Raw genomic sequence first — 23,867 nt, forward strand, 5'->3', positions numbered from 1 at the left:
CAATTTGTTTTGCATCCAATTTGTTTGAAACTCTGTACGGTCCGTTTTTTTATGGGAGGTCACCGTAGTACAGAGGCTAGCATGTCTGTCTATGACGCTGAACGCCTGGGTTCGAATCCTGACGAGGACATCAGAAAAAAGTTTAAACGGTGGTTATCATCTCGTAATGCTGGCGACATTTGCGAGGAACTATGCCATTTGAAACAAGTAAAAAGGTGTTAAGTTCGGCCGGGCCGAACTTTGGATAGCCACCACCTCAGGTATATATGTAAACCATCTTTCGTCAAAATCCGGTGAAAAATGCATACCTTATGCCCCATAGCAGCTATATAGAAATATGTTCCGATTTGGACCAAATACTTTTAAGTACAAGTCATTATTCAATTGTGTATAACAAAATATTGGTCCTAAGTAGCTATATCTAAAAATATACCGATCTGAACCATATACGACACGGATTTAGAAAAGCCTGACATAAGTCACTGTTTAAAATTTCAGTGAAATCGGATTATAAATGCACCTTTTATGGGGCCAAGACTTAAAATCGAGAGATCGGTCTATATGGCAGCTATATCCAAATCTGGACCGATCCGAGCCAAATTGACAAAGAATTTCGAAGGGCCCAACATAACTTACTGTCCCAAATTTCGGGGAAATCGGACAATAAATACGCCTTTTATGGCCCCAAAACTTTAAATCGAGAGATCGGTCTATATGGCAGCTATATCCAAATTTGGACCGATCTGAGCCAAATTGAAAAAGAACGGCGAATGGCCCAACATAACTTACTGTTCCAAATCTCGGCGACATCGGACCATAAATGCGACTTTGATGGACCAAAAACCTTGAATCGAGAGATCGGTCTATATGGCAGCTTTAAGACCCTAAATCGGCGGATCGGTATATATTTAGCAGCTATATCTAAATCTGGACCGATCCGGGCCAAATTGGAGAAGGATGTCGAGTGGCTTAACACAACTCACTGTCCTAAATTTCAGCATAATCGGATAATAAATGTGACTTTTATGGGCCTAAGACCCCAAATCGGCGGATCGGTCTATATGACAGCTATATCCAAATTTGAACCGATCTGAGCCAAATTGACGAAGGATGTCGAAGGGCCTAACACAACTCACTGTCCCAAATTTCAGCAAAATCGGATAATAAATGTGGCTTTATGGGCCTAAGCCCCCAAATCGGCGGACCGGTCTATATGGGGGCTATATCAAGATATAGTTCGATATAGCCCCTTCGAACTTAACCTGCTTATGGAAAAAAAAAGAATCTGTATAAAATTTCAGCTCAATATCTCTATTTTTAAAGACTGTAGCCTAATTTCAACAGACAGACGGACGGACATGGCTAGATCTTCTTAGTTATAAGGTCGGAAACGGATATTTGGATGTGTTGCAAAAGGAATGACAAAATTAATATCGGTGGTGGGTATAAAAAAAATTGGAAGTCGGACCACAAACAATGATTTGGCAGCCCGAACAAATTTTCGAAATACCGAGGTGACAAACTTTAAGTGCCTGCCAAAAGACGCCCGGACAACGAAGGGTCTTGAAAATTTTCACAAGATATCGCTTACACTTCAATTCAAACCATTTTAAGTTGTAAACAGATGTGTCTTGTCGTTCTCACATTTTTTACTAATTTTTATACCAATCACCATAGGACAGGTGGTGTAATCATTTAGTCAGATACGCCTTTCTGATGCACGCTGGTTAAGTTCTTGAACGGGTCAAATCGGACCATATTTAGATATAGCTGCCATATAGATCGATCTCCCGATAAAGGGTCTAAAGCCCATAAAAGCTTTATTTTTTTATACGATTTCGCTGAAATTTGAAACAATGAGTAATTTGAGGCCTCCCAACATTCGACCCAAATATGGTTCAGATCGGACTATATTTAGATATAGCTGCTATACAGACCGATCTGCCGATTAAGGGTCTGAAACCATAAAAGATGCATTTTTTACCCAACTTCGATGAAATTTGAAACCGTGAGTTCTTTCAGGCCTCCCGTCATCCGACCTAAATTTGATTCAGATCGGACTATATTTAGATATAATTGTCATATAGACTAATCTGCCGGTTAAGGGTCTGAGTCCATAAAAGCTGCATTTATTACCCGATTCCGTGGAAATTTCATGCCTCCCGACATTCGACCTGAATGTGGTTTAGATCGGATTATTTGTAGTTATAGCTGTCATATAGACCGATCTTCTAATTTTGGGTCTTCATCCCATAAAAAGCGAATTTCTTGCCTGATTTCTCTTAAACTATTACCTGACCTGAATAAAATATGATCGAGACCAGCCCCTATTTAGTCTTGGACTGGTGAAAAAGCTTGATATTTGGGTACCACATGTATTGAAAGAAATTCATTTAACAAACCGAATCAATGCTTGTGATATGCACCTTAAATGCAATGAATTCGATCCGTTTTTAAAACGAATCATAACTGGAGATGAAAAATGGATTGTTTACAACAACGTTAGTCAAAAACGATCATGGTCCAAGCATGGTGAACCAGCTCAAACCAATTCAAAGGCTGATATCCACCAAAAGAAGGTTATGCTGTCTGTTTGGTGGGATTGGAAGGGTGTGGTATATTTTGAGCTGCTTCCAAGGAACCAAACGATTAATTCGGATGTTTACTGTCAACAATTGGACAAATTGAATACAGCCATCAAGGAGAAGCGACCAGAATTGGTCAATCGTAAAGGTGTCATATTCCACCAGGACAACGCTAGACCGCACACATCTTTGGTCACTCGCCAAAAACTGAGTGAGCTTGGCTGGGAACTTTTGATGCATTCACCATATAGCCCTGACCTTGCACCATCAGACTACCATTTATTTCGATCTTTGCAGAACTCCTTAAATGGTAAAACTTTCGGCAATGATGAGGCTATAAAATCGCACTTGGTTCAGTTATTTGCGGATAAAGGCCAGAAGTTCTATGAGCGTGGAGTACTAAATTTGCCAGGAAGATGGCAAAAGGTTTTCGAACAAAATGGCAATTATATATTTGATTAAAGTTCATTCTAAGCTGTATTAAAAATGCATTTATTTTCTTTTAAAAAATCCGCAATTACTTTTTAGACAACCCAATAAATGTTTCAAAATTGCTTTGGCTAGGTCATATTTTCAGAATGAATAAAGAATCAAAAGGAGACGACCAAATCTTGAAACTAGGTGTCAGAAATTGAAGAAGGAGCTCAGAATATCGAGGCGTTTCCTCCTTAGATGATTCCCCAGGAGGACAAATATTCTGTCATAGCCAATTAATTCAATCAACTTCCTACTGTTCAGCGTAGCGACAACTCCTGCAGTGTTTTCCCCAAGACTGAATCTAATCTAATGATGATTAAAGAGGCTGCCGTTAGCCTCAACTGCTGTACTCGAGTGGGGTTCATCCTCATAATATTCGTTCGAACTTGTGATAGTGGGTCTCCTTGCGCATCCAGGAGAAGTAGATATAGAACGCGAGACACTTGCGCTGTAAATGTTTCCTTTTTAAATGATTACCCAACTACAGCTGTCGAAGCTCCAGATCTAGATTTAAATTGAAAATTTTTATTTCTCTTTCGGGACGAACTATGGGTTGCCCAAAAAGTAATTGCGGATTTTTCATATAGTCGGAGTTGACAAATTTTTTCACAGCTTGTGACTCTGTAATTGCATTCTTTCTTCTGTCAGTTATCAGCTGTTACTTTTAGCTTGCTTTAGAAAAAAAGTGTAAAAAAGTATATTTGATTAAAGTTCATTCTAAGTTTTATTATTTTGTTTTATTATTTTATTAAGTTTTATTATTTTGTTCTTGTGAAATTATTAATTGCCGTTTGATTTCTTTTTCATTTGATGTAAAAAGTAATAGACGATTATTTCTTTGTTGTTGTTGTGATTTTAACAATAGCAGCAACTGCTACTTGTTGTTTTGTTGCCACTAAACATAGATAAACATTTCCGTCTGGGCATTTCTCTCTGGCTGAAAAACAACAACAATTTTTCCCCATACACAGCCAACACATTTCTTAAGCCATTTAATGTTTAATTTCACACCAAATTTAGTAACGTTAAGGTGTTTAAATGAAATTTCTAATACAATCTGGTGTTTAAGTAGAATTCTAATGTAGACGGATGACAGCAAAGAGAGTACAGAAGCGATAGCAAGATCAGTGGCTCCATTGGCCACAATAACATCAACTATACAACTGTCACACACTGCAGACAATAAATAGAGAATAGTAACTGGTTATCCCAACGAATCTAACAGACGCAACCATAAACGGATAAATGTAACAAACAACTTTATTTTTATACTGCGTCCGAACGAAGCAAGAGAGATGGCTCTTTTTTCTATTGTATTACCTCGGAATCACACTCTACTCTTGACTAGAGCTTTGATTTGCTGCTAAGACTTGATGGATCGATGGCGGTGTTCGGCTGTCGATGTTTAATGTTGTTTTGCAGAAAAACAACTCCAAATTTGTCCAGGTGGACAATTTTAAGTTGTCATTGTCATGTGGTTGAGACATTATCGATAGCCAAACATGCATACAAAGAAAAGAACAATGTAAACATTAGAAAAAGTTTAAGTGAAATAATGATCTAATCAAAGATAGTTTTGGAAGAGAACATTTGCTATACATCTCATATTACAGAACAATTGGTGTATATTGTATGAAATCTTAAACGGACGTTGAAAAAAACGGCCCATGCCAAATTTTGTAAAGATCGGACCAAAATTGTGCCTGCTACAGCCTTAAAAGACCATCTCGGATGAAAGATATATATGGGAGCTATTACTAAATCTGGACCAATTTTTTTTCAAAATCAATAACGTTTGTCCTTGGGCCAAAAAAAGACACTTATGCAAAATTTTAAGGAAATCGGACAAAAAATATGACCTGTACCTTGATTACAAGAATACACGGACAGACAGACAGACGGACATGGATAAATCGAATCAGGAAGTGATCCGTATACTTATAGAAGGGTCTAGCTCTTCTCCTTCTTAGCGTTGTAAACAAATGCAAAAATCTATAATAGTGGTGTATGTAGTAGTGTAGGCTATAAAAATCGAATGAATGAGCCCTTGGTAAGCTGAAGAATTCTTGTTGGTCTGTATGGACCAAATGTTATGAAAAGAGGGGGAAAGCACCCCTTCTGCTTCTTCATTTTGGAAGATGTGTTTATATGTTGGAGGCCACTGTGGCGCAGAGGTTAGCAGGTTGGTCTATGACGCCGAAAGCTTGGTTTCAAATCCCGGCGTGAACATCAGAAAAAATTTCAGCGGTGGTTATCCTCTTACTAAAGTCCACCTACTGCTCAATATTTAACCAAAGGAGGGCTTATTCGCGCATCAGCGCACAGCCGCACTGAGGACGACACCATCTCATGCACTGAGTTTAATGCTACATCTTATGCCTCTGGACATTGTGGCTATCCAAATTGCGCCGACCACTGCCGTGAGGTTAAGGGAGCTTTCTTATTGGTCATGTGGCGGCTACGGACACTGTGTTGATACACTTGATACAATATACGATGTTCCAGGTAGTGTGGAATACACCCTATCTGAGCCGCTTTTTGATAACAAGTACTGTACCACTATTCCTGATAGAACCGATTAGAACTACGATATCCCTTGTAACAAAAATTACATAGACTTCTATACGGATGGTTCCAAACTAAACGGCCAGGTGGGCTTTGGATTGTACTCTAAAGATCTAGAACTGGTCATATCGAAAAGGTTACCCGACCACTGCAGTGTGTATCAAGCAGAGATCCTTGCAATTAAGGAAGTGATGGAATGGCTAAGATATAAGTCATAAATATCTTCTCAGACAGCCATTAAATCTCTAAACACACCTTCTGTGTGTGTGTCCCGCACTTGCAGTCAGAAGGAGTTCCACTTTAGGTTCTCATTTTTTTGAGAACCTGTCTGATTTAGCGGATGTGAACATTTGCAAGATATTGGGCTTTTTAAAGTAATCTGGATGGTTTTCAACGGTGGGAACTAGAAGGCATCTTCCTTCTTCTGTTCCTGTGGTATCACAATGGACGAAAACGCCTAAGTAAGCCTGACTTCCACTTAAACCTAACCTATCCCCTTACTAATGCTGACTACATTTGTGGGGTACTCGTATACTGCCATGGTAAAACTTATCTACCAACTTGTGCCGTTGCACGGCATGCCGTTGGGACTCGACATAAAATTGAAGGCCCCTTATCATAGAGCTTAAACTTTAACTTTAAAGTGGAAGTCGGCTATCAGACTCACTTAGACTTTTTAGTCCATTGTGATACCACAAGATAAGGAAGGTGCCTTCTAGTTCCTACCAATAAACAATCCAGATCGCTTTAAAAACCCCAAGAACTTGCGAATTCAAATCCGCGATTTCAGTCAAGTTTTCAAAGAAATGAGAACATAAAAGGAAACTCCTTCTGCTTGCCAGGGCATAGCTAGAGCACCACACAGGCCGGAACATTGAGGTCCGATCTGTGTGGTGTTTGTTGCTGTCACAAAAAGCTAAGCTGCGAGTTACCGAACGGGTCCACGGAGTAGCTGCAACGGCAGTCGCTGACAATCATCGGTATCGGGCGGAGAGTCTCAGTGAGAGGCCGGGTGGCACCGCCTTTTGCACAAATACTGAGTGTCTATGATGCTCGATATGACATGGCGGGTTATTGGCGCATTTGAACAACCAATGGCCATATTGTTCCTGCGACCGGAACGGGCTTGCTCGCTTACAGGAGCTTGATGAGGATAGCTCCCTCCACATGAAAATATGGCTACAACAACGGACGGATTTACGCCTAGACCACTTTCGGTAGCCCACTTCGCTGTCGCACGTAGAGCTTCCTAGAGTATACAGCATACGCGACCACTTTTACACCTTTTTCTTTCCGAGAGAATAATATATTGTTAATGGCTTTATGCCAAAGTACAGAGAATAGTACACTTTCTTAAGGTGTTTCTCTTTTTATCTTTTTATACCCACCACCATAGGACCCCCCATACTAATCTATTCATTCCGTTTCTATCTACAATAACACCTCGAAATATTCATCTACGACCCCTTAAAGTTTATATGTTCTTGATCGTCTCGATGCTCTAAGTCGATATAGCCAAGTCCGTCAGTCCGTTGGTCGAAATCACGATAGCGGTCGAACGCTAGCCGCTTGAAATTTTGCATAGATACTTAGTATCGTTGTAGGTCATTGGGGATTGCAAAAGGGCCATATCGGTTCAGATTTAGATATAGCTCCCATGTAAACCGATCTCCCAGTTTGAGCCCTTACAAGCGTCAATTTTTGTCCGATTTGGCTGAAATTTAGCATGTTGTGTTTTATTACGATTTCCAACAACTCTGGCAAATCAGTCTCTCAATTATCCTTGTTTGGGTCCTAGAAGCTTTAATTTTTGTTGTTTTGACAGAAGTTTTGTATATAGAATAAAATTATGCTCTCCCACTAAATTTATGTTGCATCCATTTGTTGCAGAATCCATGCCCTCCAACTAAATTTATTTTGCATACATTTTTTGCAGAATCCATGGTGGTGGATTCTCAACATTCGGCCCGGCCGAACTTAGCACGATTTTACTTGTTAGATCTATAGTTGCCAAGCCTGCTGTAATGCATATTTTAGTAAGTAAGTTATTAATAAACTTTCTCACGGTAGTGTAGGTAGCCTAGAAACTCCTAGAAACCGACTAGGCTACGTGAAGGGCTGTTTCAGTGGACTTGCCCTTACTACATACATTCTGTTGCCAGACAGGCGATCTCCAGGGATCTTTGCCCCAAGGTATACTTCTATCAACATCTCAAAAGTCTTTAGCATAAAAGATGACAGACCAATAGAATGAAAATCCTTGTAGTTGTAGCAGTGTTTTGTACACTGAGGCAGCAGCCCTTGCCGACGAAGGACTACATCGGGTCAATCAGGTACGTACAACTGGCTGCCATGGGATTGATATACTCTGCTTGTATCATCATGTCCTGTTGGATGGAGGGACACAAAGGTTGTCAAATCAGGAAAAACTTACCACACACAGGCGAAGGCCGAAAATCTTTCGTCTGTGTGTGGTAAGAATTTCCTGATTTTGGAATGAAAATGACCTTTGTGTCCCTCGATTCATCAGGACATGCTGATACAAGCAGAGTATATTTCCCTAAACTAAGGAGCCATTCTATTTGACATAGTTAATAATTCAACCGATGATACATCATCAGGGCATCTTGGCAATTTTAAGGATTCGAAACTTTATATTGCCCAAATGATTTTCGACTCAGACACAATTTCCCCAACAATCTCCGACGAACGTATATCAGTGGAAACCTCTTCTAGCGTCAGGTTGCCTGTTGGAGAGTACCCCGGGAAAATGTGTATTTACGAGTAGTTCTAGTGTTTCCTCACTAGATATTGTGCATACATTCTTTGATTTCTAAACATATTTCGATAAACATAGGTCTCGAGGATATCATCTTCCTTATCCTAGAGGCCCAAGATGTATCCTCCAAGGAACTGCAAAATTCCATTCAGAATTTGCTCTTAGTCTTTTTCAGCTCGCCCTTGCATTATCTTGGTTCAGTTCTACACTTCCCAATTGTGTGGTGCCCTTGGGGTTTTCGTCCTGTTGAAGAGTTTCTGCAGTCCTTTCTTAGACCAACCAGTTCTAGGGTCCACCATGGCGGTCGCTATTTGCTCCTTGGTTTGGCTCTAGGACATGCTGACACAACCCAATAAATCAGGGCCTTCGTGATCCTCTTGACCATTATGTCTATGTCCTCCACTGTTTCCACTTCCTTTTCTGGTCTAGAAGGGATAGTCGTGTAGTAGTTACGAGTAGTTCTAGTATTTCCTCACTAGACATTGTGTATACATTCTTTGATTTCTGAACATATTTCACCGTCGTAATAGGTCTCGAGGACAGGATCTTCCTTAGCCTAGAGGCCCAAGATGTATCCTCCAAGGAGCTGCAAAATTCCATTCAGGATTTGTTCTTAGTCAATTTCAGCTCGCCCTTGCATTATCTTAATTCAGTCTTCTACACGTCCCAATTGTGTGGTGCCCTTGGGGTCTTCGTCCTGTTGAAGAGTTTTCTGTAGCCCTTCCCGAAACCAACCGGTTTTAGGGTCCACCATGGCGGTCTCTGTTTGCTCCTTGGTTTGGCTTTAGGACATGCTGACACAAGCGATTCAATCAGGGCCTTCGTCATCCGCTTGACCATTATGTCTATGTCCTCTGCTGTGTCCACTTCCTTTTCTGGTTTAGAAGGGATAGTCGTGTAGAACGTGTGCCGAAATTTATCCTTATCCGCATTTTTTCTGTTTAGGCGAGGGACCACTTATGTAGTATTTTCTCCAAGACTGAAATTAATATAACAATGATCAGAGAAGCTGTGCTCATCCAGCACCTCTCAGTCCCAAAGTTAACGTCTAGTACCTCCTGCCTGTTCTTGGTAATAAAGGTAGGTTTATTTCCTTCATTACAAATCGCCCGTTTGCAACTTATAATAAGTTCAACTCTTTTAATGATTTTTATACCCACCATTCCGTTTGCAACACATCCAAATATCCATTTCCGACTCTATAAAGTTAATATATTCTTGATCAGCGTAAAAATCTAAGACGGTATAAACATGTCCGTCCGTCTGTCTGTCTGTCTGTCGTTGAAATCACGCTACAATCTTTAAAAATAGAGATATTGAGCTGAAATTTTGCACAGACTCGGGCTATTTCTTGATATAGCCCCCATATAGACCGATCCGCCGATTTAGGGTCTTAGGCCCATAAAACCCACATTTATTATCCGATTTTGCTGAAATTTGGGACAGTGAGTTGTGTCAGACCCTTCGACATTCTTCGTCAATTTGGCTCAGATCGGTCCAGATTTGGATATAGATGCCATATCGACCGATCCTCCGATTTAGGGTCTAAGGCCCATAAAAGCCACATTTATTATCCGATTTTGCTGAAATTTGGTACAGTGAGTTGCGTTAGGCCCTTTGACATTCTTCGGCAATTTGGCCCAGATCAGTCCAGATTTGGATATAGCTGCCATATAGACCGATCCTCCGATTTGTGGTTTTGGGCCCATAAAATGCTTATTTATTCTCCGATGTCGCCGAAATTTGGGACAGTGAGTTGTGTTAGACCCTTCGACATTCTTCGTCAATTTGGCTCAGATCGGTCCAGATTTGGATATAGCTGCCATATAGACCGATCCTCCAATTTAGGGTCTAAGGCCCATAAAAGCCACATTTATTATTCGATTTTGCTGAAATCTGAGACTGTGAGTTGTGTTAGGCCCTTCGACATCCTTCGGCAATTTGGCCCAGATCAGTCTAGATTTGGATATAGCTGCCATATAGACCGATATCTTGATTTATGGTTTTGGGCCCATAAAAGCCACATTTATTATCCGATTTTGCTGAAATTTGGCACAGTGAGTTGTGTAAGCCCCTTCGACATCTTTCTTCAATTTGGTCCAGATCGGTTCAGATTTGGATATAGCTGCCATATAGACCGATTTCTTCATTTATGGTTTTGGCCCATAAAAGCCACATTTATTATCCGATTTTGCTGAAATTTGGGACAGTGAGTTGTGTTAGGCCATTCGACATTCTTCGTCAATTTGGCTCAGATCGGTCCAGATTTGGATATGGCTGCCATATAGACCGATCCTCCGATTTAGGGTCTAAGGCCCATAAAAGCCACACTTATTATCCGATTTTGCTAAAATTTGGGACAGTGAGTTGTGTTAGGCCCTTCGACATTCTTCGCCGATTTGGCTCAGATCGGTTCAGATTTGGATAAAGCTGCCATATAGACCGATCCTCCGATTTAAGGTCTAAGGCCCATAAAAGCCACATTTATTATCCGATTTTGCTGAAATTTGGGACAGTGAGTTGTGTCAAGACCTTCGACATCTCTCTTCAGATATAGCTGCCATATCGACCGATTTCTTGATTTATGGTTTTGGGCCCATAAAATGCTTATTTATTGTCCGATGTCGCCGAAATTTGGGACAGTGAGTTAAGTTAAATCCCTTGACATACTTCTGCAATATCGCACAGATCGGTCCAGATTTGGATATAGCTGCCATATAGACCGATATCTAGGTTTTATGTTTTGGGGCCATAAAAGACGCATTTATTGTCCGGTTTCGCCGAAACAGTGAGTTGTGTTAGGCTCTCCGACATTTTTGTTCCAGATTTGGATATAGCTGCCATATTGACCGATCTCTCGATTTAAGGTTTTGGGACCATAAAAGGCGCATTTTTAATCCGATTTCACTGAAATTTGACCCAGTGACTTATGTTAGGCGTTTTCGACATCCATGTGGTTCAGATCGGTTTATTTTTTGATATAGTTAGTGTACTTGTTAGTATCTGGTTCAAATCGGAACATATTTTGATATAACTGATATGGGACATAAGGTATGACATTGTCACCGAATTATGATGAAAGGTAATTTACATATATACCCGAGGTGGTGGGTATCCAAAGTTCGGCCCAGCCGAACTTAACGCCTTTTTACTTGTTTGAACTTCGTATAGCTCAAAAAAATATGAAGATAGCAGCAAGATCTGGGCATGATGTTCACAAATATGAGGCAATAAATAGTTAATGCACGCTAAATTACGTCAACTTTATGGCACCATAATGGCCTTAAAGGCTATGGTCTACATGCAAGAATATATAAAAAATTTCATTAATTTTTTCCAACACTGCATAGCATGAAGCAATCGCAGGTGGCTATTAAAAACAAAAGACTTAAGACACGAACCCTTATCCATTGAGTATTTGAATGAAATGAACGAACACCATCGTCATAATTTCACAACAAAATTTGATAGCGATCAGCTGATATTGCTACAATATTATCGCACATCCATAGAGTGAGAGGTTAACACATACACAATCATAAAAACTTAAATTAATAAAGTAAATCGTTGTGTATGACGTCATCTACATACACTCGTACATGTTATAACCTATGTGGTTTTTGTTTTCGCTTATTTCTCTAGAAGGTAACGAAAGAAAGTGAAATTTTTTTGATTTGGATTTTTTTTTAACGAAGCGTCTGCATAAAGGAAATATAGTAATTTATATTTACATATATGTACATACATACATACAAATACATATGTATATGAGTATAAAACTATATTGGTAAGTTTGATAGCAAATGACTTTGGCATGGTTTATTACCATGTTGGTGTACAGCTTGAGCCAACAACTTTATGGGATATGGTGATAATTACATTTTGGTGGCATTGCTGTCTTTCTTTTCATTTTGGCCAGTAGCCTAACCGAGCGTATTCATCATTGTATTGTAATTATATTCTTTTACTTTTCGCCAATATTAATATGCATGACATGCATTCTGTGTCTGTGTCTTCTGTGGTTTGCTAAAGTTTCGTGCCATTTTTTTATGTTCGTTTTTTTTTTTAATTATTATTAAATAATTCAGTTTCATTTACTGTTGTTTTTGCCTTTGGGAGAAATGCAAACGCTTGGAACTAGGGAATTAGAAAATAGACACGAGTTATAAATAATGAAAATCGAAAGGTGATGGATTAGCTCGCAAGTTGATTACAGTTTTATGGCTATGATTTTGTGGATTGAATTTCTATTGTTGTGTTTTGCTTTCAATTTTGTTTTGAGCAACAGATCGCAAACACCTGTAGCAAAGAGAAAAGCAGGGATTGCAAAAGACATCGATTTTTTTTTAAATAATAACAAATAAATGAATTGTTGAAGAACTGAATGCAACAGCATTAAATAAAGGCTAATGCAAATTTGCCCATGAAAATTACCTTAAGGAACAGCGGGGATACTTTTCTCATATTAGTGAGTCATTTCCGGTACAAATATAACATCAATGATAGGTAAGGTTAGGTAAGTTTGAAAAGAGGGTGCGGATATTAATCCGCCCCATGTCACTGTGGACATACACCTAAGCCAGTAATCGGCTTGTTGTGAGCTAAATAGTAACCTCGAAAAAGAAAATGTAAGTCAGGAATTCCGTGCTGCCTACAAAATACCTAATTGTTTTCCATACCACGCCTCTTAATAGGTTCATGTCTGGTATTGTGTGTCACCAAAGTGCCAGTGTTTGTTAGCCGCGATGATAAGTGACCTCCTTTTTTTGTCGAAAGCGAACGAATTGCCTCCAAACTATGAAACGGGTTAAACATACTTCTCGACATTTTATACCATCCACCATAGGATGGGGGTGTACTAATTTCGTCATTCCGTTTGTAACGCTTTGAAATATTCACCTAAAATCCCATAAAGTGTATTCTTGATCGCCGTGACATTTAAGACGATCTAATCATGTCCGTATGTCTGTCTGTCGAAAGCACACTAACTTTCGAAGTAGCAAAGCAAGGCACTTGAAATTTTGTAAAAATACTTCTTATTAGAGTAAGTCGGTTCGGATTGTAAATGGGCCAAATCGGTCCATGTTTTGATTTAGCTGCCAGATAAACCGATCTTTGGTCTTAACTTCTTGAGCTTCTACAGGGCGCAATTCTAATCTGATTTGGCTGAAATGAAATGACTTTCAACAACTGTGCTAAGTATGATCGAAATCAGTCTATAACCTAATATAGCTGCCATATAAAACAATCTCCCGATTAGATTTCTTGAGCTTCCAGATGGCGCAATTCTCATCCGACTTGGCTGAAAATCTAATCATGTCTAGCCATGTCCGTCCGTCCGTCTGCCTGTTGAAATCACGCCTTTAAAAATTGAGATATTGAGCTGAAACTTTGCACAGATTCCTTTTTTCGTCCATAAGCAGGTTAAGTTTGCAGATGGCTTATATCGGACTATATCTTGATATAGGCCCTATATACACCGATCCGCCGATTTAAGGTCTTAGACACATAAATGCCACATTTATTGTCCGATGTCGCCGAAATATGGGACAGTGAGTTGTGTTAGACCCCTCGATATCTTTCTGCAATTTGGCCCAGATCGGTCCAGATTTAGATATATCTGCCATATAGACTGATCTCTCGATTTAAGGTTTTGGGCCCATAAAAGACGCATTTAATGTTTGATTTCGCCGAAATTTGGACAATGAGTTGTGTTAGGCCCTTCGCCAGCCCTCTTCAATTTGGACCAGATCTGTTTTCTTACTTACAAAGGAGTAGCAAAATTGGCAGAGTGCTCGGATTACTAGTTCCGAGGTCGTGGGTTCGATTCCCACCAGAGACCTGATCTGTAGCTGTTGTGGTATCAAAATGAACAACAATTGTCTAGGTGAGTCTGTTTAAAAATTAGACTGTCACTCTAACCTAACCTAACTACAAAAAGTGGTGCCACTTTCTTCTCAACTGCGCCTGTATGCGAATACCATATTTAAGCCGCTTAGTCGTCTCCAAAGGGTTGAGCTAGACTCATGGCAAAATGTTTGCTTATAATAGCAAACACTGTCTGCAGATTGTTAGATGTTAATTTTGTTCTATTTCAGCAGTAGTTCTGCTGTTATAGCGAAATGTTTGCAATTTCAAGGAAAAAAGGCTGACTGCTAAAAATTCTGTTGTTTTTTGTAAATGCAAAAAAATGTTGCCCATGAACATTTCACTAAGGAACAGGGGCAAACTTCTTACATATCAATGAGTACAGTCCGATTCAAGTTTAAGGTCAATGATAAGGGGCCTCCTTTTTATGGCCGAGTCCGAACGGCGTGCCACAGTGGGACATCTCTTTGGAGAGAAGTTTTTACATGGCATAGTACCTCATAAATGTTGTCAGCATTAGGAGGGGAAAACCACCAATGAAAATTTTTTCTGATATGCTCGCTAGGATTCGATCCCAGGCATTCAGTGTCATAGGCGGACATGCTAACCTCTGTGCTACGATGGCCTCTGAAAATGACTGCTGCTTAATTTATGATGGGGTTGTTAGGAGATGAAATGAAAGAAAAGACTTTAATTTGTGATAGGGATAATGAGACGAAATTATGTTTGCTGAAATTGCAGTCATATCTGCTTTTCCATTTTCAGCAGACCAAAACCGTTGTTTTAGCAATAATTTTTGCTATTTTGAATAACAAATTTCGCTGAAAGTACTTATCGAATATATTAAAAGCTGCAATCTTGCTAGGAGGTAGTAGATGCTACCTTTATATCAGAGAATAAAGAATATCTGTAAAGTCTTGGATGACAACAGCTTTCCTCATCATTGCAACATTAGATTTAGTCTTGATGAAAATATTGCAGAAGGTAAGGTGCAACCGAACTACAAGATGTCCTTGATAGACTTGTCCCTGCATGTATCAGCATGTCATATATAAGTATTCCTGTGGGATGGGGGTACAAAAAAGTAATTTTCATTCGAAAAGCGGGGAGACGGTACCACACGAAGGCAAAAGCTTTTAGTTCCATTATTTTGCCATTTTTTATAGTTTGGCCATTATAGGTCCAATGTTGGATATAGCTACCATATAAACCGATCTGTTGGGTCCATAAAATCGCCGTTAAAATCTAAGACGATCTAGCCATGTCCGTCCTGCCGTCCGTCTGTCTGTTGACAGACGTCTTTAAAAATAGAGATATTGAGCTGAAACTTTGCTTAAATCCTTTTTTTGTCCAAAGGCAGGTTAAGTTCGAAGATGGGCTATATCGGACTATATCTTGATCTATATGATCTGTATGGAGGCTACATATAGATCTCAGTTCCATAAAAGCCACATTTATAATCCGATTTTGCTGAAATTTGAGACAGTGAGTTCTGAGAGTTTGGCTAAGACTAAAGGCATGGCGTACTACGGGGCCATGGCCGTCTTTTTCAAGATTGGAAAGACTAGAATAGGCATACATCCCCATATTGAGCCATCAGGCGGTCCAGTGGCGGGACACTCTATACCAGCTAACAGACTGAGGCCATCGACGACACTATTACCGACTGCGCCAATAATGAGAAGACTAGGATAAACAAAGATCCGGATATTAAAACATTAGGCAGTGCCGTGGCGAGAGACGCAAAACTGCCTAACAAACAGGGACCCTACGACGGAGCCATTACAGACTTTATCAAGATTCGGAAGACCAGGATAGGAAAAGATCCTTATATTGAAACATTAGGCAGCGCAGCGACAGGAATTTCAATGCAGCCTAACCAACAGGGAGCCCAATCGACGACGAAATTTTTTGTTTGATTTCTAGAGGTATAAAAAAAAATTGACAACTTTTGACAAGCCTGTATTCCCCCAAAACATGGCCTTTAAAATGAAGGTAACATGACGGTATCAGTTTTTTCTAGTTTCATTAGTCTATTTTAACCCAATCCATATTTCATTAGATTACCTCTATCCTAACTCGAGCCAGAATTTCTCTAAGACAGTTCTATTCTTGGGTATTTTCTATCCATTCGGGTTAAGTCTGTCTACCTTTATTCGTCCATCCGATGTATATGCATCGTTGGCCATTGCAAATGGGTCATTTGGTCCAGATTAATACTTAACAATGTTAAAATACTTAAACATTGTTTCGTATCACGTTTTTAGTACGGAATTTCAAACTGTTCGAAAACTGAGCATGCTAAAAAAAAACGGGTGCAAGTTTTTATATTTGTATACCCTATACCATTACTGTCGTACAAGAAAGAGAGATAGAGCCCTTAATCGACTCAGAATAGCTTTCTAATTCGATTCAGCTATGAAGGAAAATATTTTTCACCAAAGGGAATTTCTCCTCAAAAAAGTTGTAAAATGTATCATCTGTGAATGAAGTTTGTTAATCTTTGGCTCGAATCTATAAAATTAGGGCAAACATTTTTTCAGAGTATAAGATTCAACGGGGTCAAACTTAGCACGCTTTTACTTGTTATTTTTAAAGTGTATTTTTCAACAGATTTTCTCCCAATTTGGCAATATGTACGGAATTTGGATGAAATTCGTCATTTCAAATATAAGCAAATTTCGATGACGTAGAGTGCATCCCAAGTTGGCGTAGGATATCAAAAATTCAGGTTTAGCACGACTGTAGCCCATCCTGACTGGTTTATTGTTAAATTATAAATTCTTACATTTTTTGAATAAAATCCACAAAAATGCTACACAAGATCCTGGCCCAGTCAAAATTAATGCCTTGTTTTTAACAAAAACTATTCTCATTTTTATACCCTACACCACTACTGTGGTACAGGGTATTATAACTTAGTGAATTAGTTTGTAACACCCAAAACACCCTGTCCGTCTGTCTGTCCGTCTGTCTGTCCGTCTATATGTCCTTGTCTGTCTGTCTGTCAGTCCGTCTGTCTGCCCGTTTGTCTGTCTGTCCGTTTGTCTGTCTGTCCGTCTGTCTGATCGTCTGTCTGTCTGTTCGTCTGTCTGTCTGTCCGTCTGTCTGACCGTCTGTCTGTCCGTCTGTCCATGTCAAATTTGGTTTGGGCATGTTTTTCGGCCTAGAGACGGAGCCTATTGAAATTGGAAAAAATCGGTTCAGATATAGCTCCCATATATATGTTCGTCCGATTTGCTGTAATAATGCAATAAAATTGTAATTTTTTAACCGATTCTCTCGAAATTTGGCAGGTAGAATTTTCTTATGACTTCCGACATTATAGGTGTATTTCATTGCAATCGGATCAGATTAAGATATAGCACCCATATATATGTTCGTCCGATTTGCAGTAATACTGCAATAAAAATGTCATTTGTTAACCGATTGTCTTAAAATTTGTTAGGAAGGATTTTCTCTTGACCCTTAACATTACTGCATAATTTCATGGAAATCGGTTCAGATTTGGATATAGCTCCCATATATATGTTCGTCCGATTTGCAGTAATACTGCAATAAAATTGTCATTTGTTAGCCGATTTTCTTGAAATTTTTTAGGAAGGATTTTCTCTTGAATCTTGACATTACTGGAGAATTTCATGGAAATCGGTTCAGATTTAGATATAGCTCCCACATATATGTTCGTCCGATTTGCTGTAATAATGCAATAAAATTGTCATTTGTTAATCGATTCTCTTGAAATTTGTTAGGAAGGATTTTCTCTTAGCTCTTGACAATACTGGATAATTTCATTGTAATCGGTTCAGATTTAGATATAGCTCCCATATATATGTCCGTCCGATTTGCTGTAATCATGCAATAAAATTGTCATTTGTTAACCGATTCTCTTGAAGGAGGAAGGATATTCTCTTGACCCTTGACGTTATTGGAGAATTTCATGGAAATCGGCTCAGATTTAGATATAGCTCTTATATATATATATATATATATATACATATATATATATATATATATATATATATATATATATATATATATATATATATATATATATATATATATATATATATATATATATATATATATATATATATATCGCCCGATTTTCACTCCTAGAGCCCCTGCAAGCAAATTTTTGACCAATCTGGCCAAAATTTTGTACAACGCTTTCCTCAACGACTACCACAATACATGAGAAGTTTGCTCGAAATCGGTTCAGATTTTGTTATAGCTCTCATATATATGTTCGTCCGATTTTCAGTAATAATGCAATAAAATGGTCCTTTGTTAACCGATTCTCTTGAAATTTTGTAGGAGGAATTTTCTCTCGACTCTCGACGTTTCTGGAGATATTCATAGAAATCAGTTCAGATTTATATATAGCTCTCATGTATATATATCGGCCGATTTTCACTCCTAGAGCCACTGCAAGCGCATTTATTGAGCAATCTTCCCAAAATTTTGTACAACCCTTTCCTCAACGACTACCACAATACATGAGAAGTTTGCTCGAAATCGAATCAGATTTAGATATAGCTCCCATACACATGTCCGTCCGATTTGCAATAATATTGCAATCAAATGGTCATTTGTTAATCGATTCTCTCGAAATATGGCCGGAAGGATTTTCTCTTGACTCTCGACATTATAGATGACTTTCATAGAAATGGGTTCAGTTTTAGATATACCTGTCATATATGTATATCACCCGATTTTCACTTCTAGAGCAATTCCAATCGCATTTTTTGACCAATCTTGCCAAAATTTTATACAACGCTTTTCTTGACCACATTATCTGAGAAGTTTGCTCGAACTCGGTTTAGAATTGGATATAGCTTCCATATATATGTTTGACAAATTTTAGGTAATTTGCAATAATGTTGTCATTTGTGAACCGTTGTTATTACAGTATGAACATATTTGCTCGAAATGTGATGCGGATTGTTTAATAACCCACCTGAAAACATGCGGCGAGGTCCATCAAAATTGTTTCAGAATAAGACATAGCTCCCACTTGGTACCTATAGGGTAGGTGTTGGGTACTATGAAGTCGACACCGTCCGACTTTTGCCTTTCCTTACTGGTTTAGACTTAGTCAAGCTCTAGAATCCTAAATCATGCAAATCGGTTTATAAGATAAAAATTTATGGCCCCCAGAATGTTGGAGAAGTCAAAAGTGGTCAAATTTGACACCCTGTATATCGATCTGTACTAAAGATATGAACCTATCTTAGGTCACGAACTTAGGTCACGAACCTATCGGAGGTCACCGTAGCGCAGAGGTTAGCATGTCCGCCTATGACGCTGAACGCCTGGGTTCGAATCCCGGCGAGACCATCAGAAAAAATTTTCAACGGTGGTTTTCCCCTCCTAATGCTGGCAACATTTGTGAGGTACTATGCCATGTAAAACTTCTCTCGAAAGAGGTGTCGCACTGCGGCTCGCCGTTCGGACTCGGCTATAAAAAGGAGGCCCCTTATTATTGAGCTTAAAACTTGAATCGGAGTGCACTCATTGATATGTGAGAAGTTTGCCCCTTTGTTCCTTAGTGGAATGTTCATAGGCAAAATTTACATTTTACCTATCTTAGGTCACTTTCCTGAAAGCCTACATCCTCCTCTAAAAATATCCAGAACATTTTGTATTGCTTAGATCAACAGATAAGAAGTTGTTCATATCCAATTTTTTGCCGTTTGGCCCACTGTGCGATGGCAAGAAGATTTCTTGTCTACAATTATTTCACCGCCCGACTTCTGCCGTTCCTTACTGGTTTGACATAGATTTAGTTAAAAAAAAATAAATAAACAAGTAATTATGTCGTGTCGAATTACTATTTCATAATTTGAAGCCCCCTTAGATACAACAATACAATGCAATAAAACCCTAATAATAGCCATAATTTTATTGAATCCCACATTTATTGAACATTTCTTTTAGAAATTCTCATATATTACATAAATCGAAGCTGATTTGCATAAAAGCTTGTCTTTATGTAAAATAAACGAAAGCCCAATGGATTAAGTCAAGCCATGCGATAGAGAGGGCATCAAAACAAAAGACTTAAGACAGCTACACGATGGGTTATGATATAACACCTTTGATGGCAAATGCAAGAATAAATGTCCAAATATTAATAACGATGATGGCTGTGATCGTTTAAGTTGGATAGCATGGGGGGGGGGGGGAGGGTGGAACAAATACTTACCACTAATATTTTCGATATTTTAAAACGTTTATCCATATTTATGTATTCCATGATGTTCACAGCTTCTTGTGTTAAAGGTCAATAAAGACGATAGCTGAAATTGTTTTTGTATTTTAGAAGAGAACAACAATGATGTAGAGTTGTACCAAGGTGTTGAGGCCCATTAATTTTGTGCGTGCCCAGGAATACTTTGGACAGCCTCTGCTAGTTTTTTGATGTTAATTAAAAAAAAAACAAACGTTTGTTTTTTCTATTTGTGTTTTTAAAAGCCTAAGCCTCAGGCTTTTATTTTGACAAGTAGTTATGTTGTTTCGATTATCAGATAACGCTTGATAACTTAATTGACTGCCAAAATCTGAAGATTGATTTGAAGAAATTCTTTCACAATTTGTTTGGCTTTCATATTTCTAACTCGTCTTTGACAGCATTCGACAGATGTGGTTTTCCGATTTCTGTTTGTTTTTTTTTTCATCATTTACATTTCAAAACTAACACTACACACTTTTCCTTCACGGTGTTGATTTTTGTTTTCCAAGCACGTACGCAGCCGACGTGAAGGAGAATACCGAACAACGAAAACTATAACAAATGAAAACAGCACCAATCTTTTTTCCTACTTCTTTTGTCACTGTCACAAAACTTTCACAAGACACTCTCGAGAGTTGAAATGGTAGATATGCTGCAGATTTTTGTAAATAAATTTTTATTAATATTTCCCTGCAATTTCATTGCATATGCCATCATTATTTTGCCTCATCGAGTTGAGTAATTGGAAAATCTAATGGTTTATGGCTAGTTGGCATAGAGGAAAAAACACAAATTTTTTCGTTTTGTATATGAAGAGCTTTGGTTATTTTTCTTTTTTATAAAAATTCGAATTTCAATCCGAAATGTTACGTTCACACGCTTTGCACTCACGATTGCAACTGTTTTGTTTGCTTTTTTGTTGACTGTTTTCTGGTCTGTCTTTGCCGCCTTGGTCTGCCCCAGCCCCACAGAGCGAGTCACACATTCACAGGCACATTGCCATCGTCGTCGTCATAAACAAACACCCAACCATCCCAAGACCATCGGGATGATGGTAACTATTGAGCCATCTACTACTACTACCACTACTTCTACCACTTACTACTTTGGGGCACAACCACTGCGGCGGCGAAGACGCCGACGACATCGTCTACTCAGTCACTTAATCAAAGAGTCATTCATTGTTTCTTCACTTCCCCCGATTTGGTTGACTGCTAAGCAGCTGATGAGCTCCGTTTAAGTTGTTTTTGGTAAGCGTTTTATTTATAGCCAAACAGCCAGCCAGCCAGCCAGCCAGCCAGCCAGCCAGCTAGCCAGCCATTCAGTCAGTCAGTTAGCCAACTGGCCGGTCGTGCAAACGATTCCGGTGAGAGCCAGTTGTGTGTAGCGAAATATGAAAAAAAAAAAAGTTTTTCTCCTCTTTCCCAATGAATGACCAACACCATCACCCATTAAAGAAAGCACTACCATGGCCATCATCAACATTTTGTGTCTTTCGTTGCCATTGCGTTGAGATCACATTTTGCTTTGACGTCTCCCATATGTGCGAATGACTAACGCTTTGGGGCAATCGCAGTAGTTGGTGGTTATGTTTCCCTCCATGTTATTGATGGTGTCTTTATGATGTTCGCCAACTGACAGAACTCTCTGTGGTAAGTGTTTGTTTGGAGATAAACACTATGGGAAATGTAAACATTGCCAAAGGGAAGTTACCCGCTGACAAAAATCGAAAATTTGACACCAAAGGTGATATCAACAAAAACAAGTAAAAAGGCGTTAAGTTCGGCCGGGCCGAACTTTGGATACCCACCACCTCGGGTATATATGTAAACCACCTTTCATCAAAATTCGGTGAAAATTTCATACCTTGCACTCATATACCTCATACCGATCTGAACTATATACGACACGGATGTCGAAAAGCCGAACATAAGTCAAATTTCAGTGAAATCGGATTATAAATGTGCCTTTTATGGAGCCAAGACTTTAAATCGAGATATTGGTCTACATGGCAGCTATATCCAAATCTGAAATGATTTGGGCCAAGTTGCATAAACATGTCAAAAAGCCTAACACAAAGCATTGTCCCAAATTTCGGCGAAATCGGACAATAAATGCCTCTTTTATGGGCCCTAAACCTTAAATCGAGAGATCGGTCTATATGGCAGCCATATTCAAATCTGGACTGATCTGGGCAAAATTTAAGAAGACATCGGACAATAAATGCGTCTTTTATGGCCCCAAAACCTAAAACCTAGATATAGGTCTATATGGCAGCTATATCCAAATCTGGACCGATCTGTGCGATATTGCAGAAGTATGTCAAGGGGGTTAACTTAACTCACTGTTCCAAATTTCGGCGACATCGGACAATAAATGAGCATTTTATGGGCCCAAAACCATAAATCAAGAAATCGGTCTATATGGCAGCTATATCTAAATCTGAAGCGATCTGGACCAGATTGAAGAAATATGTCAAAGGTCCTAACACAACTCACTGTCCCAAATTTCAGCAAAATCGGATAATGAATGTGGCTTTTATGGGCCTTAGACCATAAATCGGAGGATCGATCTATATGGCAGCTATATCCAAATCTGGACCGATCTGAGCCAAATTAACGAAGGATGTCGACGGACCTTACACAATCCACTGTCCTGAATTTCATCAAAATCGGATAAAAAATGTGGCTTTTGTGGGCCTAAGACCCTAAATCGGGGGATCGGTCTATATGGGGGCTATATCCAAATCTGAACCGATCTGGGTCAATTTAACGAAGGATGTCGAAGGGCCTGAGACAACTCACTGTCCCAAATTTCAGCGAAATGGGATAATAAATGTGGCTTTTATAGGCCTTAGACCCTAAATCGGAGGATCGGTCTATATGGCAGCTATATCCAAATCTGGACCGATCTGAGCCAAATTAACGAAGGATGTTGAAGGGCCTGAGACAACTCACTGTCCTAAATTTCAGCGAAATCGGATAATAAATGTGGCTTTTATGGGCCTTAGACCTTAAATCGGAGGATCGGTCTATATGGCAGCTATATCCAAATCTGGACCGATCTGAGCCAAATTAACGAAGGATGTCGAAGGGCCTAAGACAACTCACTGTCCCATTGAGGGATGGCTGGCTTGGTTTTCCCAGAGTACTTGAAAGCGGAGAACTCTTTTTCTTCTTCAGTATTTTAGCAGTGTTATGCTCTTCGGGAGATCTGATTCTTTTTCCAGCTTCCGTAGAAGTGCTTGGAATGTCAGTTCGATCCCTTCCAGCATCCTGCACTTTTGCCCGATTACGCTGCCGGTACATACTCCTCTGTCTCCTTCGTCGTGCACGGGATCGCTTTCTCGGTCTGCTTG

General features: G+C 39.2%; 1 protein-coding gene across 1 annotated transcript in view; it reads right to left on the minus strand.

Annotated features, from left to right (window-relative positions):
* The window catches only part of LOC106094556 (protein spaetzle 4), a 65,958-nt gene extending 45,288 nt beyond the window's left edge, over window positions 1-20,670 (minus strand). The window contains exon 1 of the mRNA XM_059364281.1: window positions 20,483-20,670. Within this exon, the coding sequence (XP_059220264.1) occupies window positions 20,483-20,533 (51 nt within the window). The 5' untranslated portion in view covers window positions 20,534-20,670. The remainder of the gene's footprint in view (window positions 1-20,482) is intronic.
* Window positions 20,671-23,867: the final 3,197 nt, after the last annotated feature.

Source organism: Stomoxys calcitrans, chromosome 3, assembly GCF_963082655.1.
Source record: "Stomoxys calcitrans chromosome 3, idStoCalc2.1, whole genome shotgun sequence".
NCBI classification, from domain to species: Eukaryota; Metazoa; Arthropoda; class Insecta; order Diptera; family Muscidae; genus Stomoxys; species Stomoxys calcitrans.